This window comes from Phaseolus vulgaris, chromosome 7, assembly GCF_000499845.2.
Source record: "Phaseolus vulgaris cultivar G19833 chromosome 7, P. vulgaris v2.0, whole genome shotgun sequence".
In the NCBI taxonomy this organism is placed as follows: domain Eukaryota; kingdom Viridiplantae; phylum Streptophyta; class Magnoliopsida; order Fabales; family Fabaceae; genus Phaseolus; species Phaseolus vulgaris.
This window is the reverse complement of record NC_023753.2, coordinates 2,699,247-2,719,153: the sequence shown is the minus strand read 5'-3', so window position 1 is coordinate 2,719,153 and position 19,907 is coordinate 2,699,247. Positions and strand designations below refer to the sequence as shown.

At 29.6% G+C, this 19,907-nt stretch overlaps 1 protein-coding gene across 1 annotated transcript; it reads left to right on the top strand.

Annotated features, from left to right (window-relative positions):
- The first annotated feature begins 6,312 nt into the window (after positions 1 to 6,312).
- Positions 6,313 to 7,280, top strand: LOC137828066 (E3 ubiquitin-protein ligase RHA2A-like). The gene has a single exon (XM_068634486.1). The coding sequence runs from the start codon at positions 6,466 to 6,468 to the stop codon at positions 6,949 to 6,951; it is 486 nt and encodes a 161-aa protein (XP_068490587.1). The 5' UTR covers positions 6,313 to 6,465; the 3' UTR covers positions 6,952 to 7,280.
- Positions 7,281 to 19,907: the final 12,627 nt, after the last annotated feature.

The window sequence follows — 19,907 nt, the reverse complement described above, 5'->3', positions numbered from 1 at the left end:
TAGGGTTTAAGGTTAATTAATAACATACCTTCAGCTGCAACTGAAAACCATATGATTTATTTATTTATTTATTAAAAACTCAATAGTATAAAATTGATGAAAAATTTAGAAGAAAAATAATAATAAATTATTTATTTTGTGTCATTTAATTTTCATCATTATGCACTTATTTCAATGTTATGTAATTGACACTATTATTTTAATTAAAATAAATTAGTAATTATCAACTATTCAATTAATTATCTTTTCAAAAGAAATAACTTTCAATTAATATATATTAATAAATATTATTATGTATTATACATAAAGACAAAATAAAATATTATAAAATATTGAGTTATTTGAAGTTCCTTTAAAAACAATTATGAGTAAAATTGGGTAAGAATTGGTTAATGATAACGTGAAATAGTAAAATATATGTTTTATCCTTTTTATTAAAGGTTAACAAATAAATTTGTACCTGTATATATTATCTTAATTGCTGATAAGAAATATTTGGATCAACAATATTTAGTATAAAATATAAGTAATACTTTGACTTTTTTCATCATGTATGTTAATGAAAATTGATATATCTTTAAATTTTGTCACCATTTAAAATTATTAAAACATATTTCATTCTATATAAGAAATATAAAAACCCTCTTACACCAGATTATTTAGTATTAATGAGTAACTGGTATTTTTTCACGTCTAAAATTCCTTATTTATAGTTGGTTATTTTTCATATGTAACAAGTCTTGTATCTAGTTTAGGTTAATTATTTGATTAGTTTTTAATAGTCGAGTAAAAGATTTGTTTAATTAAGGACAAAAGGACAGGTATCTAATTTGAGGAGGATTAATCTCCAAATCTCTATATCATTTGCTAATTATGCCGAATTCATTTTTACTGTCTCTGTCGGAATATTGATATGAATATGATGTTTGGCTATAATATTTAATTACATTGTTTTCTCAGTTTATTATCAGCTCTAAAAATTATAATAAGTTATACTTGTACGATCGGAGGTAACTCGATTACAATAAAAAGGTCACGTATTAATACGTGGTCGATTGATCAATGACGACGAGTCATGGATTGACCAAGTTAACATGATTAATCTATAATTAAAAATTGTTTAACGTAACTCTAAACTGGAACCAACCTCCTAATTTGACATACCAACGAATGTCTATTAAGGTAATGTAAATAGCACAGCAAGAATCAAGTACGTCATTATCTACAGTACTCTCACAACCGAGTGTCGTCACCCTTACTAACTTGATCATCGGGGTGTCTTCTGCAGGTACCATCCCAGCCCGTACTACCAGACGACCGAAAGGAGGAAGGTGAAACATGAAGCTAAGAGAGCTAACGACCGACCGAGTAGAGGAACAAGACAATCATTCTCCAGACCCTAATACCCGTTCGAGAGCAAGTTAACTCTTTTTAACATAATAATAATAATAATTATTATTATTATTATGTTTATAGTATGAACAGAAGTGACCGACCCAGCGCAGATTACGCAAAAATCTGTGTGTCGCAAATCTTGGTGACATATTCGTTTGGCCATCTCTTGTTTAGCTATCAATTCCTTGCTTTATCTTAATTAATTAACATATTTTAATTATCCGCTTCTTTAATGGACTTAGATACATTAATACACGCCACAAGATTAAAGTTGGCAAACAGATTCTTTTCATTTTTCTATCACAACTATTAATAAACAAACGCTATTAATTAGTCTCTGACAACTCCTAATTAATTAGAGGTTTTTATCGTAAATACCACAATCTAATTCTTTGGTGTTAATTTGTTACTACATTATTTGAAATCTTCTACTGAATATGGACGTCCTTACATTCATATTCGTTACCACCCATAGTGCAGCATGTTTCTCAACTTGCTTATTATATAGCTCTTTGGGGACACCATATCACAAGTTGGTGGACAATATCTTCATTTATTTTCCAAAACTATAACTGCATATTTTTTTCTTCTAAATCTTACTATCTCCAATCTTTTATATATAAAAAATAAATGGTATTTTTTTACTCGAATTACAAGAAACACGATGTTGTTTTTAAGTATTTTAATCATTAAATTCTTTTTATATTCTAAACTTAACTTACTATAGTGTCTAATGCCTCTATTTTCCATCTTTCTAGAAAAAAATATAATATATATTTTTAGTAATAATTTTCTTTCATTGGTTGGATTGTGAAAATATCTAAAAAAAAATATAAGATTAATACTTTTATTGTAATGGGTTTCTCCATATGCAAAACTAAAATATAAAAATATTATAATTTATAATTTATATTGATCGGTACTCGACGAGTCAACTCAATCCGTCCGAGTCAAATAGTACATTAAGGTATACAATAAATAACAAGTAGCAGCAGTTATGATGACATTGAATGAGTCATTTCGTATCCCGAAATATATGAAAAATATCTTTAACAAACCAACTAAAACTGATTAACTAACGGACGAGATGCATGTAAGTTAATAATTAAACCAATGCTATAATAAATAGAATCCTCTATGGAGGAGTAAGGTACGTTTTTTACCATTTACAAAAAAAAACACACTTGACAAGAATACTTACTTGAGTGTCGGAGTGTCTTTTGCAGGTCACTTCCGACCGAACGTGAACATTTAAGGAAGAAACCCTGAAGGAAGCAAAACAAATATTATCGACACGTCAACAATTATACGTCAAGTCACAAGTACTATCTAAACCCCTTTATCTATACAGATAGATAATCAAATGGATATTAAAGAGATTGAGAGTTATTTTATTAATTCCATGATAATCTTAAGTTGATAATGTTCATCTCTTAAATTTTGAGTTATTTTAAGATAATAATTATATTAAAAATATACTGACATGAATTTTTGTAATTAAGTATAGGAAATTTTTCCAAACTATCCACTACAAGAAAATCATCAAATAAAAACCAATTTTTAGAAACCAAAATAATTAGTTGTAATAGTAACTAAATTAGATACCATTTTAGAAACTAAAACAAAAATTGGTTTCTAAATTAGTTTCTATTATTTTCTATTATTGTTAAATAGTTTCTAAATTGGTATCTAATTAACAACCAATGTTTTATCTACCAATTATTTAGTTTCTAAATTTAGTCTCTAAAACCTTGGTTGCTAATTAGAGACCAATTTAAAAACTATTTAACAATAATAGAAACTAATTTAGAAACCAATTTTTGTTTTAGTTTCCAAAATGGTCTCTAATTTAGTTACTATTGCAACTAATTATTTTGGTCTCTAAAAATTGGTTTCTATTTCATGATTTTCTTGTAGTGATCGTACAAGAGTGGTAAAAATTCAAGATTTCCATGGAGGTGAATTAAATATGACAACATTAAAAAAAAAATTAAACATTTATATACCAAATACATTTATGTGTAATATTGCTATGCATGTTTGTATTCAGAAAATTGACCATAAGCAAGACCCAAAGTGTAGTGGAATTGTAAAATTCTTCTAAAGATAATTTGTTTTTACTTTACCATTATTTAGGAATAGGTCTCCACTAGAGACAACCTTAAAAAATGTACTATAATCCTTATCAATGTTAAGTATATGTTATTCTGAGTGGGGAAAGAAAAAACAAATACTTTGCTCTTTGCATGCTCTAAGAGTCCTATTCTATGTGTGAGAAAAAAAATATACTTGGACACTGATAAGTTCAAGATCATTTGTTACAAACTGATTATTTCAATATTGCACTTCCCTTATTCATAAGTTATCTTAAATAATTTGGTACAAACTAATTTCAAATGGTTGACACATAAGATACGGAATTCGAGATATAAACGTGACTATATTCGAATTGGAATTATTATTATTAAATAAATAAAAATAGAAAATTGATTTTAAAGAGGTGGAGGTTATGATTTTTTTTTCAACTTGTGAGTTATATAAAAGAATTAGACAAATTGGATTAAACGTTAAAATGTTAAAAATATAAAAATAAATAAATATTATTTAATCATTAAAATTAAATCTTAAAATGAAAATAAAAAATCTGAATCAAATTAATTAAATTTGTGTTTTCAATCCGTAGCATGACCCTACAAAATTAATTACATGATTTTGTGCATATAAGAATATCTACAAAAAGGAGTCCAAGAAGGAAGGGAAGCTTCCAAGCATCTTCATATCTCTGCTTTATGTGAGTTTGGCTTTCTAAATTGCACATTTAAACTCTACTAATTAGTTAATCATCCCACACTTTGGGGTCTAATTTCCTTTTACTTGTAATAATAATAGAAAAGATTGAAGTTGACAACTTATATGCAGTGCCTTTGTGGCGAATGCGTTCCTCTTTTTTCTCCAATCAAATCGTAGCAAGCTAGAATCTTATAAGAAAAAAATATCAAAACTGTTCCTATTTCGTACACTCTTTATACCAATTCGTTGATTTTGTAATTTCAGAGGAAAAAAAAGTTGTTGGCGATGTGAAAATAAGGAAATATTATTTTGAACCATAAAAAATGTATCAAGATTCACTTTATAATATATAAATTAATTGTTGCATTGCAATAAATTATAAATTGAATATTAAAATATACACTTTAGCGGTTGAAGGAACTCCTTTGGAAGACATAGGGGCAACACGGTTTTCCTTTTTTTAAAGAAAAGAATACAAAACAAAAATGGAAACAATTAGAAAGGAAATATGAAGAGCACACGCACGGTTTCATTTTAAGAAAATATGTGTCCATCTTCCAAAAATTACAAATGAAAGTGAGAAAGAAGGCAGATGCAGAGGATTGTGTAGGGATAAAGTTGTCTGTCTGGATTTTGTCTATAATTAAAGTATAAAAAATATTAATTTTTTCTACATGATGAATAAAATAACATACATGAATATCAACTAAAAAAATACTCTTTAGATCTAATTTAATTTTATAAAAAAACTTATTTAATACTCTTTAACTTCTTTAACTCATAAGTAAGATTATATATTTATAATCTTATCAGCTTAACAAGTTCAAGAATTTAATGTTAAACCTAATTCAGTCTTATAAAAAATATAAAGTGAGATTTACACTCACTTATATATAATGAAATATCTATTTTAGATCATATTAAGAAGTTGACTTTTAGTCAAATTCAATCTTATAATACTTTAAAATATTTTTATTTCTCGTCATACATGTTCTTATTTATCAACAATTATCAACCATTGACAAAAGATAATTATCCTTTTAGACAAACAAAAAAAAAATATTATTAGCAGAGAGCAAATAATTTGGCCTTTCACAAACTCTACACGTTAAATTCTAATATATTTTTGTTTTTAACATACTACTCTCATTAGCGTGTAATTTTGAAATTAATGTAGAAGCTATCTCCAAAGGAATAATTATATTTTTATTTAAAGTTTTAAAGAAATAAGTCTAGATCTATGAAATTGATCTCATAGAATGAAGATGAAAGTGAAGAAAGGATGCAAGCAGGTAAGAATATTAGTTGAGAAAAGGGAATGGATGATGGTTTATTTTTATGAGAAGAGATTGAGGCGACAAATTGTGAATGATGAGGTTAGAGCAGAAGCAAAATGATGTATGCGAGTTAACGTTAGAGGAAGAGACAGAAAAATTCAGAAATAACGTTAGAGGGTACTTTGCTTTACAATTAAAAAAATGGGGACACACAATCTTAAAGTAATCGAGTAAAAGAATAATAAAGTATGTTTTTGGGGATAAAATGGAAAACAAAGATTCTATACACCCCGATTTACTTCTTTGACTGAAATTCACACAGCTAACCGAAACAACACGGCTAAAAGTTTTAAGAAACGTGTTTGGTTTTAGAAGTTTTATTGGTAGAATAGTTTTGGAGGTGTGGTTAATTGAACTTAGATAGAGAGCATGCTAAAAAAATGTGGAAAAAAAAGAGGAAGAAGAAGATGAAGGCATTGCATATTTGTGAAAGATCCTGTCCAGCTTTTGACGTTCCAAAAGCGAAACTAGTTCAATGTATGAGATAAAGATCACATGCTCATTTGGTGTTCATTTTACTTCCTTTTAAATAAATCATCACCTTCCATTGACTCTAATGTCGCAGATCCATATCAAATTACACAAATCATGTGTTGCATAGAAACCTAAAAAAGGTAAAACCTCACATTACAATTTTTAATCACGTGTTGAGAAATTGTGTAATTATTTGAATTTCAGAAACCTAATTTATTGCGTTCCAAGTTGGTTGAGTTAATCTGTGTTATTTATCTAAATGAAATTGTAAATATGGGAATAAAATGGAATTAGAATAGTGAAGTTCTGACATCACATCAGAGAGGGTTTTTATAAAAGAGGTGGAAGGTGTTGTGTTCTTGCAATCCACACAAAGACGACACGACACGATACGATACACCGCGAGCTCTTAAAATCGTGTTTCTCTGTGTTGGTTAAATCGTGGAGAGTTGATTGGGAAATTGGAATCATGGGTTTGCAGAGCGAACTAAACGACGTGTCGTCGGGTTCGATTCCGCTGCTGGTGTTGGCGCAGATAGCCATGTGCGTCAACTACCTCCGCTCCATGCTCCTCGCGCTGTTGCAATCCCTAGGTCTCGCCCGATTCCACACCCACCAGATCGTCGACGACCGCTTCCTCGCCGCCGTCGGATCCGGCCTCGCCGGACTCATCATGCTCTCCGATCAGCTCAAGCTCAGCAATCAATTCTTCTTCCACGAAGGAGCCGCCCACGACCACCCCTGCGTGGTGTGCCAGGCCGCCTTCCAGGACGGCGACCAGCTCCGCATGCTCCCCTGCCGCCACGTCTTCCACCGCCGCTGCTTCGACGGCTGGCTCCACCACTACAAGTTCAACTGCCCCCTCTGCCGCTCCCCGCTCCTCTCCGACGACCGCGTGGCCCTCACCGAACGCCGCCTCGGCCAACAACTCATCTCTTGGTTCTCCCTTCACTGATGCGGCGCCGTTTCGGTTTTCCAATCTCCCGCTTTTACCCCTCTTTCGCGATCACTTTTTACAGACCTGGACGCGGTTTCTTTTCTCTTTTCCGTTCTTTACTTTCCCTCCTTTTTTTTTTTAATATTGGCCTTTTTGTTTTTTTTAGGGTATTATTATTATTACTATTAGGCTAGATTTTTTTTTTCTTCTTTTTGTCCTTTTTAACAGTAGTTTTGGTGAAGGTATTTTTTGAAGGGTTTTCTTCCGAGAATCCTTTTTTATCTGCTGTAAATTTTGCACTCCTTTGTGTCTATTCTAATAATCGGAGATATTAGAAAGTTTATGCACACTATCTGGTAAATGTTGGATGCTTCTGATTCACCGTTTCTAGCTATTGGAATTTTAAATAAAAATGATCAGAAAAAAAAAGAATTTTAATTCTGGAAATTAAATAAAAAGGGTCAAAGGAGAAGTTGAAGTAAATAATTACGATACCCGAAGTGGAAGTTATTGAGTTCATTGTAATTTTTATTTGGGGTGGCTTATAGAGGCCTCTTTTATCGGGTGTTAGAAAAACGATTAATATGAATTATGTGAAAGTTTAATTTTTGTTGAGGGAATAACAGTAAATAAACTTAAAATATTGATATTTAATGAAAGTGTATGTATTGTGATGAAATAGAAGTGATTTAATTAGATGAATTAAGGGAAAAGGGATGTGTTATTGAGGCATTAATTGGGAGAAAAAGGGTGTGTTGGTGCATGTGGTGATGAATGAATTGTGAATGAAGGGAAATAGGAGAGTGTGTGTGGAGTTTTGTGTGAGGTGGAGAAGGTTGGTGGTGAGTTGGAGTGGCCATTTTCCAATTTGGCAAAAGCTGTTGATGTTAAATACCATTTCTCCCTGTTCCTTTTCCTTTCCTACCCTTTGTGTATTTCATTATTTCTTTCAACACCCTTACCTCAATGTCTAAACAATACATTTAATTTCATATTTATATTAAGATGTCACTTTTTGAGTTAATTCATTTATATTGATATGGTTGGTTGAGCCCCAATCTGCACTTTCACATCAAGCTAAACGTTTGAGGTTAGGAATGATCCCACTGATATGACCAATCTCAACAGGCATACGCGTAAACTAATTGCACCACTATCATTCTCCTTAACAATTCTTCGCCTTCTCAACCATAAAAACAAATCTCAGGTGCTCTCTAATTCTACTTCTTTTTTAAATTAATATTAATATATGTACATCTTTACCTTTCTATCCCTTCAAATAATAATTCAATTTGTTCGAAGTCTTCCACGTGTTTCTTTTTTATATTGTTCTCTAGGTTTTTCGGTATCTCAATTTTTTAGTCTTTTCGTTCTTACTAGTTATCTGTTAAGATATTTCGACGCTCAAGTTAATCTGAATATGATCTGTAAGTGTTGAGATTGATTGATTATTACTTTTGTTTCTTGAGTGTTTCTCTTGTTTATACCTTTTGGTTGGATCTTTGGTGCTATGGACCTATGCATAGGGTTCAAAAAAGACTCAATTACATCTTAGTCATATTTTGCAGATAATCTAATTGTATTATACAGGTGATCTTGATGAATAATTTAAAAGGGTGAAAATAATATATTTAAACTAAACATAATAATTTTAGTGTGATGTTAAAGGATATGGTAGTCAGGTAGATGGAGAGATGCCAAATGTGTGATGATCTAAATGGAGTAGAAGAATGAAAATGAGCACATGATTTGAGGCTATAAAATCCCCAGTACCTCCAAATATGCAAACATTATAGTAGTTGCATAGTGTAAAAATACACACCAAATGGTGATGATAATTGTGTTAGAAAGCAATTAGGTAACACAGTATAAAATGGGTTAAAGTGAAGGTTTCAAAATAATTGCGATGATTGCTATATTTGAATAGTTTGGTGGAATATATGGTCCCCAACACAACCCTCTTCACTGCATCACTTTCACATTTTTTTGTTCTTTCAATAATTTTAGAATGGACCCAATCCAACCCTTCTACCAACACTGTTATTATTAATACTTCACCATTTTTCTCTCACTCCCTCATTATTCACTCTTCTTAAGCTCAAATTTCTCTGCTTTTTATGCATATTTTTCTTCTTCTTCATTCTTCTCCATCCATTTCCTGCTTTCCAACCCAACTACTTCAATGCCAAACAAAACTCAGCAAAGGTTGTGTGAGAATCTTCAACATCTGGGAACTTTATTAAAAACAGCCTTTTACTTTTTATTTTATTCAAATAACTAAATTTTAAAAAAAAATAAAAAAATATACATAGTGCTTGAAATCAGTTAGTGTTTGCATGGATGAGTTCTGTTTTTTTTTTCCTTTTTTTATTTCATTTATTATGTTCTGTATACATTTATCATGTTGGAATAGATGAGTTGTTGACACCTTTTATTTTCAGATGTGGTTTGTTTAATTATAAAATTTAGTTAATAAATTAAAATTTGTTATTAATATTACGAAATTTGAGGGAAAAAAAAAAGAATAAATAAAAAAAGGTATTATTTTTTTGTCTAAATGAATGTTACCGTATGCAAAATCATGCATTATAATTTTTTTTCTCATTAATTTTATTCGTTTAACTTGAGCAACAACATTCTTTTTGCGTTTTTTTTTTCAAAATTTATTCAGTTAATATCAATTTTTAATTTATTGACCAAATTTCCTAAATAAACATTTAAAAGAAATTATGCGCCAATAACCTATTCATTTGATTTAGACTATCAATTGCAAACATAACAAACGAAACAACAAAAAGAAGTTTTACAAAAATATAAATTGTACACGTAAGCATGATTTATTAAAAATAAATAAAGTTGTATTTGCAAACATAAGTTTAATAAAAAAAAAGTTCAAATTGTGTTATTAAGCACGATTTGAACCTAATTTAAAAAACTAAAATTACACATTTGTAAGGATTTATTCGTTATAAAGTCATGTTTTGAAACACAAATTAGTCAATAAATGGTAGTGAGGAAATTGAATATTTTTTTTATTAAAAATTAATTTGGCTGAGTAAGTTATCTCTTTCCACGTCAACGATAAGCTTTGTTCTTTTCTTGACTAAAATATCTAAAGATAGAAAGTGGAAAGTGGTCTTAACTGTTTGAAAAATAGATAAATGAATCCAACTTGCTATCAAAAGTGACCTCTTAATCTTCATTTTCTAACAAGATAAACCGATCATTCAACTTCAATGGACCCAAATGCTTCGACGGTGGCAGTTGCAAAATTAATGTTTTCTTATTTAAATTCTACTTTCAAATATTTATACAAAAAAGGGATTTGTTTTTCACATAAATTAAAATTAGTTTTTTACTTTTCATTTTTTTAAGAGTTTATGAAAATAATTATCTAAAATATAGAAGATAATTTTCAGCCAAAAAAAAATGAGGATGATAAGAAATGCAATATGATACAAGAAATTTTTAATGACAAAAAAAAAAAAGCTTGGTGGGAAGAAGGTTAGATAGCTGTTTGGATTATGATAAGATTCTGATTTTATAGCATCAATGATTAATATGTCACATGCATTATTTCATACTACAACAAATAGCAATCACTTAATGGACATATATGTCCTCTAGTGAAACAATCACCTCAAATTTTCAAATAATAAATGTTAAAAACAACAAACAAAATGTGAAAGGCTTGGGTATGTTTTTTCTTTCTATATTGAAGGAAGAGACACCAAAAAATATTTTAAAAACACGATAATACTAGTGTTGCGAGGTCATGGACTGAGTCCAATAATAAGGTGAAAACAAATACGATCTCTAAATGTAATGATTATGAACTTATTAGTCTCATTAGTTTATGCTTGACACTAAGGGGTTGTGAGGTCATGGGCCGAATCCGATCATATGGTAAAATGATTTTAATGTCGATCTATGAAGTTAATAAAAAATATCTCATTTCTTATAAGAGTGTTAATTATGGATATTGACCATATATGCAAGATTAAATATAACTCAAAACAATATCACATACAAAGAAAATGGGAGAGAACATTATCCTATATAAAGGAAAGAAGATGACATGACAAAAACAATTCCAATCTTTTTCCGTAAAATAATTGCACCTTTAAAAAATAATACTTTTCAAACATTTATTTCACATTTTCAAAATAATTGGGAAAATTTGAAAAGAAATAGTTCAGAAATAGGAGCCACTTGAATGAAATAACTCCTCGTAAGATTTAACTTCTTTTTATCTTCTTCTTTTTTAAATATATAGTTATGAAAAAATATAAATTAGTTTCTATTTTTTAAGATTTAAAAATAATTACTAGATTATTTTCAATTAATAACAAATTGACTACCAAGATGGAGACTTGGGAGAAAAAAAAACCAAAAAGTTAAGTTGAAGATTGCATTCCACGCTTGTTTGCTGCGAATGCGACGATCCTTCCATTTTGGTAATATTATTTTCAAAATATAATTTATAATAAATTTCGTAAAAAATATAAATTAAAATAGGGGAATGTGAACAAAATAAATAAAACTGTGAAAAATTATATAAAAATTAATTATTCGAAAATTTTGATCTCATTCTTATTTAAGCTAACAAAAAATAATTGGTAAAATAAAAGGACGAGATCGGGTTGGACGAGGCCAAGTAAAATATTATCTTTTATGGAATCAAACAGTGAAAGGCCAACGTTCATGGGTTGGTTCTTAATGGATGCAACATTCATATCTGCAAAAAAAAAAAAACTGTTATTTGATGATTTGAGATAATTATGATTCCTTTTTTATTTTAACTAATTGTTATTAATTTATTTATAAATTTAAAATTTGAAAAATGTCTCATGATAATAGTTATGACAGGAGATGAGTTCGAATAATTGGATATTAAATTATCTTTATTAAAAGTGTTAAAAATTGAGATTATGCGCTACCCACTTAGATATTTGACCATATAAAACATGTCCCTTTTATTTGCTTTATATGGTATCAATACGGCCTGCAAATACACTATGCTATTTCATTACCTAAAGAGATTGTCCAAGAGTTAAGACTTTGTTTGGTGAGGTTGGAAATGGAAAGAAAAGAAGGAAAAAAAGTAAAGTTATTTGGATGAAAAAAAAAAGTGAGTGAATTGGACTCCTAGTTAAGAGAGATGTTTCTCAACTAGATCATCTCAATCGATTAAACTCTGAAATGGTCACCGAATTATATATTTGCGAGCTTCATGAATTGGTTCCAAAGAAATGAAGGTGTTCTACTTGCAGAATATACTCCGACGTTCAAGTTAGTAAGAACATAAATATAGTGAGTATAGTGTAAAATATGAGTTGGAATTACTCACTGTGAGTTGTTATCTGTCGTTCTTCCACTTGTCTCATTTATGGTCGTGTCTTGTTTGTTGTCCTTTATCAGGTCATCTTCTTTTCCTTATATAGGGTAGTGTTCTCCTCCCATTCTTTTTTTGTATCTGGTCTTGTTTTGAGTTATATTCCCAAATTAATTACAATCTTCAGTCAATCTCCATGATTAATGTCTTCTCCTCTTTATGAGAAATAAATGAGATTTTTTCATTAACTTCAGATATCAACATTAAGACCATTTTTCCATGTGATCGTGATCGAACTTTACTCATGACCTCACAGTCTCAATACACAAAATGTCAATTAATCAATGTTTGTGCTACTAAATTGTAAAGAATATATCAATTTCTATTACATTGAGTTGGCCAAGGGAAAACGACAAATATCAAATATAAATTTACAACCTCAAATATGAAATGAATTTGCAAGGGACCAAATATAAGTTTTTATTGAAGACTCATTGGATGATCTGAAATTATGGTAGAACCCATTGAACAACTTAGTTGATGTTCATCTTAAAGTGACAGACACCAACTACATTCAAGGAATGCCCTTATTTATATTGAAGAATGAATGTGCAGAAAGACGATTAGCTTTGCAACTATTTTGTTGCTCCTCTCATTTAATGAAATGACAACTAAGTTTCCTTCTCTTGCAAGCTGATCCATGTTCAAAGTTTCCAAATTAAGTTCAATCATCCTTTTCCTTGTAACTTCCTTGTTGGCCTATTCCAATATTTCAATCTCATGGTAAAGAGATTGTACTGCAAAATGCAGAGAATATACAAATACCAGCTACCCTTTCGTCCAAGCCGCCAACCATTAATTGTGGTGGTCCTAGACTGAAATAAGACTCATGTTAATAATTTTGAATAAAGATTCTCATACAACCCTTCTCATACCAACTAGGTAACCACGATATTAATGAATCACAGATATTAAGGAATGAATTTTAATTCTATCACAATTCTATAAAATTAGATTATAAAATAAAATTTACATTATTTTTATATACTATATGTACTACTGGATAATTGAAAAAATCGATATGGTCGAGAAGGTCGACATGGCTGAATGGTTGAGAAGGTCAAATAACTCACCTCATCTAATTAGATTCCGTAAAACCTCGATTAATCATAATTAAGTCAGTTTATCTATAAAACATGATTCAAGTACAATTAGACTCTCTTTTGGACCCACCCATAACAAGTGAGACTCATCCAAAAGGTATAAATACCAAAGATAGCCAAACGCCTGAGGTAATTTTTCTCTCTCAACTCACTTGCATATTGTACTCGGACTAGCTTGATCGTCAGAGTGTTTTTGCAGGTTCTCTCACTCACTCTGAAAAATGGAGAACTAATTGGAAACCACCGCATCTGTATGTCATGAAGACCGGAAACATAAGACTATAAAAATGTCGTTTATATTTAGTCCATAAATCTATGTGCCTCAAATATTTGAAATTTGATATATAAATTCAAGAGTTATGTTGAGATTTTCTGTATGATAGTTATAATAAATATTTTACTGGATTATTCCGTTCACATGAGCTGTAAAAATCCAAAATTGTGTGGAGTTTGGTGTCGCGAAAAAGTATGTGAAGTCAATTCCTTATGACAGCCAAAATAATCAGCACTGATACTAACTTGGCAAATCAACAAATGGGTAAGTGTAATCTTCTTGTTTAACCTTTAATTTGAGTCTGATTTTTTCTCGCAAAAATAATTAGTGTGTTTCAAAGTAAAGAATTTGAACAAAAAGTTTCCCACCAGGAATGTAAAATTTACGTTTTAGTTCTTCATAATTAGATTTTATGACTTTTTAACAAGCTTGAAGATGCTATCTCAAAACGAGGGAAGCAAAACTGAACTCACAGATTTCAAATTTTAATGCATTTTTTTCTTCTTCTTAACTTTTGGGTTTATTGCAGGGTACAATTAGTCTCTCTTAAACATTTGTAAGAACTTTTTTATCATAGTTGAATTTGGCTTAAGCTTTGTGTCTGTTAAGAAGTTTAAACTTTTCTAGTTCCTAACATTTTGAATTTATCAAGGATTTCAATACCCTATATAACAAATCTTCTTTGTCTCCTCTATTTCTCTTCAACAATTTGTTTTTTGAATTCTTGAAGTTCTTGACTTCTCTATTGATCAATGTTTTGGTTATTTTGAATTCTAAAATAAACAAGTATTGCATTTGAGGTTAGGAGCAACACTAATATATATATATATATATATATATATATATAGTCTGTTTTTCTTAAAAAAAATGAAAAACGTATAAAATATATTTTTCTCTGCTTGAATTGTTTATAACATCTTTTATGAGAAAGGTGATCATAATTTTCTTTCCGGTAAAATTAGAATAGGCACTAAGTGCAAAGGTAAAGTAATAAAACACAATTTTTTTATTATGGAAAATATTTTCAATGTGAATAAATACGTGTAATTTTCAGTTTTATTTAATTATAAATTATTAGTAGTAGTAGTATTTTAAAGATAACTATTGTAAAATTAATATATTCATTATATATAATATATAGTTTATAATAAAAAATATTTTATTATTTTACATAGCTCGGCACTTTTATAAATCGGTTTTTAAAATTATAAAACTCAAATTTAATACTATATGGAAACATTTCAAATTTAGTTGAATTAATTTATTATAATATTTTATTAAAAAATTAAATATTTTATAATTAAATTGTAATTTTGAGAGAGTGTTTGATCATATTCAATTGCTTATATATATAATAAGATGGTACATCAAAAGGATGCAAGAGGTTTACTGATTGCGATTAAAGATTTTCCTTTGACTTAAATATGTTTTCGGTTTCTTTAAAATGATTGAGTTTAGATTTTGGTTTTGTAAGATATTTTCTTTGTTTTTTTTTTCTAAAATTAATTGTCTTTTTATTTCTAGTATTATGTAACATTATTGTTAAATAAATGGTTAAGAAACCATTAAAGGTCACACGTACTAATATTTTAATATAAGATTAATATATATTACTTAAATCCTCATTCGTAAAATAAATAAATGTTATTTTTTTAGTATACATTAAGAAGACTGATGTAATCTTTGAAGGAGGAAATCAAAGAAAAATATTATACTCGAGTTAAAACCAAAATCCACATATTATAACAATTAAAAGTACTAATTATTACAAATTTCGTAAGAATGAAAAAAAAAATATAAGGTCCAAAATCAAAGCTCGCTCATTTTAGAAGACCTAAAAATACATTTAAGTCTTTTATTTTATATATATATATAAATATATATATATATATATATATATATTATTTTTTATGGTTTAATTATTTTTGTTTGTAATATTTTTTCTATACTGCGTGATAAGATAAGGACCTACATATCTTCAATGTGTTTATCCATTACTAATATAATATAGTTGTTGCTTTTTAAAAAATTCTTATGTTTTTAATATTAATCTTTAAAATAACATAAAGTAATTTATATGATGGAAAAGACTTATGAGCTTTTCTAGACTAGCTGACCTAGTTAAATTTATTAGATTATTTATAGGTTTTTCAATAAAACTAATTACAGTTTTAAATAAACCTGGGAAAAGCCTAAAAAAGAACATGTGTTAGTTAAATAAATTAAACTCAAGTTAGTAATAATGATATTCGTCAAACTTAGTTCCACCAAAACCTAACATTCTTAGTGTGTTTCCATCTCTACTTCAAATTAATTTGAAACAATCAAATCACCTTACAATGTCAAGTGAGTAGATTTTTTTGTTGGAACTAATTTTTATTTTTTTACTAAAAAAACCATAACTACTACTAACACGAATGTTGAAACTAACAATGTTTTTTTTTTGTTCACATTTTATTTTAACAGATAAGCCATAAAAATAAGACCCTTTTATCGATCTCTTCTTAGCAAGTACCCCACAATTTTCTTGTAGGACTTTATACAGTCCAATGGCCATGTGATTAGGATTATTAATGTCAATAATCAAAAAACTTCTTTTGCTTAATAACACTAATGATAACTAATGTCAAAGACACTTTATTTGATTAGCTTTCGGGCAGGCAAAATCAAATTTACCCACTTTACCTCTGTTAGCTAGATCTTTTCTACAAATTGTCCCAGGCATCGCCACAAAACTATATTCTTTTTCTAAATCGTAACACCTAAACAAATAAATACTCTAAATATAAAAATAAAAGATAACTTATAAGCATGTGAAAATTTTTAAATTTATACATAATATTTTCAACTTCTATTTATATGTTCAACCCAAAACGTGGTTATTCTTGTAGATTTAAACTGTTTTTACAAGGAGTGGACCTTTTGAGACAATTATGAAAAGTGGAAGGAATTGGATTGAAGCATAGTTAATCATTTTGGTTATAAATGTATGTTTACATTATTAGTAAAAAGACAAATAGGTTCAAATATGTATTATATATGTATCCAAATTGATTCATTTCTTGCGATTCAATCAACGGTGGAATATTCATTTTTGATTAATTGGTTTCATTCCAAGTTAGTGATCAAAGAGACATTAAAGTCCAAAGTGAACAACTTTCTTTCACCAAAGCCACACACTGCTTTTTTCGATTGCTTTTGTCTCTCTCATTCTTTTTTATTTTCTTTTGGACGTTTGGTATCTTATCATTGTCTGCTTTGCATCTCTATCATAGGAAGGAAAAACTCAAAAGCAGAAGAACCAAACAATGGAAAATAAATAAAGAAAACCAAAGTCATTCATTCATTCATTCCCTTTATAAAACTCACAACAAAGGAAAATACATTGATGATGGGTGTAAGTGATGCATGCCAGAAGCATTGAGTTCCTAAATTAACCACCCAAACCGAAGACAAACTCCCATTAGACCAAAAGCACCAAAACCAAACAAGCAACCTCGTATGCATCTCTTACATCCCATGATTCTTCCATCATCACATTAACATAACAATAATGAACAGAAAGATAGAGAAAAATAAAATACAAAAATTTAAGAAGCTAATTAAAGTTAAAGGTAATTCGGACCGCACCCCTCAATTCCCCGCGATGCAACGATGACACTCTCCCAATTCTTCACATTGTGATGAGGCAGAAACTCGGGAGAGTGCAATTGCAAAGCTTTTGTGTTGTGTTGTTTCCTTCATTCATCATCAGCTTTTGTGCTTATTTACGGAAATGCCCTTCTGCCCTACACCACCGTGGTCTACGACGGAGCGAACATCTTTCGCCGCCGCACCTTGAAGTACGGAAGACACAGTCCTAGTCCTGGCGGCCATGTTTGTGGGGTGATGAGAAAAAAGTTATGAGTGATAATGGATGAGTGACAAAGGTAAGAAGGGCAGAAGAAAATGGAAATGGGGAAGCAACAGCTAAGCTAAGGCTTAGAAAATGAGAGTGAGTGAGAGTGTGTAAGCATAGGGACAAGGGGTGACATGATGGGTCGTATATAAAGGCGAGATTTTAGCTTTTGGTTCTGCATTATGATTATTATTATTCTCATTTATAATATGCATGTGAAGAAAAAAAAGAAAAGCGAAGTTGAAATTGTTGGTCTAATATAGTTAAGGGCATGTTTGTGGGGAATGGCAAAATGTCCACTAACTCGGTTTCCAAAGCTCTTGGAATTTTCATATTCATTTTATGGTGGGTTAAAGAGGAAGAGGGAAAGAAGAAATTGTAGGGGTTTGATGGGGTTTGTTTGTCTCAGTATGTGAACGTGGCTTGGTTGTGGGGGTAGAAAAATGGTGTTTGGTGAGTGAGTGATTTAACTATTTTCTCACTAAGCTCAACACACAAGCTTTTATGGGCAACTTTTTGGATTTATTACCTTATTATTGAGGGTTTGGACTGGGAGAGATGATGATTCGTAGTGTCTAGTAGTGGGGCATTAACCTAGATTGGAGTGAAATGGATTTTGGGGCGGATGATTGGCCCAAGGTGCAGCTAACCCCACCAATTTGTGTGTCCAATTTCACACCCTTGTATCATTGAGTAATCAACACCACCATGGAACAATACAAACAAAAATCCCCAAACCAAACATATATGCTATTCATTATCTAACATTTTTCCAAATACTTATGTTTCAGATCAAACACTAGCAGATCCTAAATCCAGAACATTTAAGATGAAAAAAAATAAGTTTACTCATAACCTAATATGTAATATGTTTCTCTTTTTTATGTGTTATTCCATATATACAGAGGATTTTACTATAATCCTTTTGTAATTATCTAATTCGCATAATACATGTTATCTTCTGTCTAAAACTGAAACGTTCAAAATTCTCACTGATTCGTTATCAAATACTCTTAAATACAAGAATGGATAGACGATCGTTCTTAATCATAATCGGGTTTCGGCTCATGACACTACAACTTTCTTATATCAAATGTGTTATTTTTGTGTCTTCCACGTCCTTTCCATGTCTGCTAATTTTCTTGCTCACATGAAAAGAACGTTCTGATAATTCACATCAGGAACACCGAAGGAATTTTCCAAGTGATGATGCATAGTGTGTGGAGTCGAGGCACAAGGAGCGTCAACATTTTGAACTAGACAAGAACAATTGCATGCGCATTGAAATTTAGGAGTCGCTGCAGTAAACGGGAAGACAAGGAGAAAAAGACAGTTCACAAATTCTACCTCGTGCAATCTTTCTCTGCTTTATTAACAACCCTTTGTCTTAGTCAAAGATTTTGATTTTATTCCCTACTCCTAATCATCTCTTCCAGTTTATGTGGAACAACATCACGTTCTTAATTATACGTTTAGAAATCAACTAATTTTATTCCAAAAATATTAATCCTCTTGGAATAAAATAGTGTGGTGTATAAACATATTTTTGCAATTATTGTGTAATGATCGATGGTGAGATTGAAAAAGGTTGAATGATGTTTGTCATGTAGCTGGGAAGAAAAGGGTAAGAAGAAATAAAAATGGGCACGAAAGTCGTTGTCTACCATATTGCTGGTATGATAAAGACTAAATGTGAGACAGCAAGAAACATACTTTTGAAGATGATAGAGAAAGAACGCACCTGTACTAACAAAATGTGCAGCTCAATCACTTTACTATAGATTTGGCCATCAGAATACAAAAAAGCAACACCTTACAAAAGCACAATAACAAGTCAGCGGTATAGATTCCTTCTTCTTTTTTCCTATTTCTTCCCATTTTTCTTTTATTTTCTCCTCTCAATCCTTAGTTTTTTTTCTTAAAACTCCATATATCACATAAAAATATTTCATAAGTATCATAATTATTTAAAATTTATTTTTAAAAAAATATTAAATTTATTAGATCACTCATTATTAAAATAGTATCACATCACCTGATATATATATTTATTGTAAAGTTTCAATATAAAAAAAAAATTATATTAGTTAAATATAAGAATATATATAAATAATTTCAAACCTTATTTTATAAGTCGATTTTATAATGACATTTTATAATTAAAATTTACTTTTTTTCTACCGATAATTCTGTCTACGTTATTCAAATTAATTGATTTGGTTTACTATAGAAAGGTTCATTCTTTAACAACTATTAAAATTGTATACAAGTTTTTATACGATGAGTTTAAAAATAAATATATAT

What these genes read in the sequence shown, in the direction of transcription:
- LOC137828066 (XM_068634486.1), top strand. Translation starts at nt 6,466, where the DNA reads ATGGGTTTGCAGAGCGAACTAAACGACGTGTCGTCGGGTTCGATTCCG.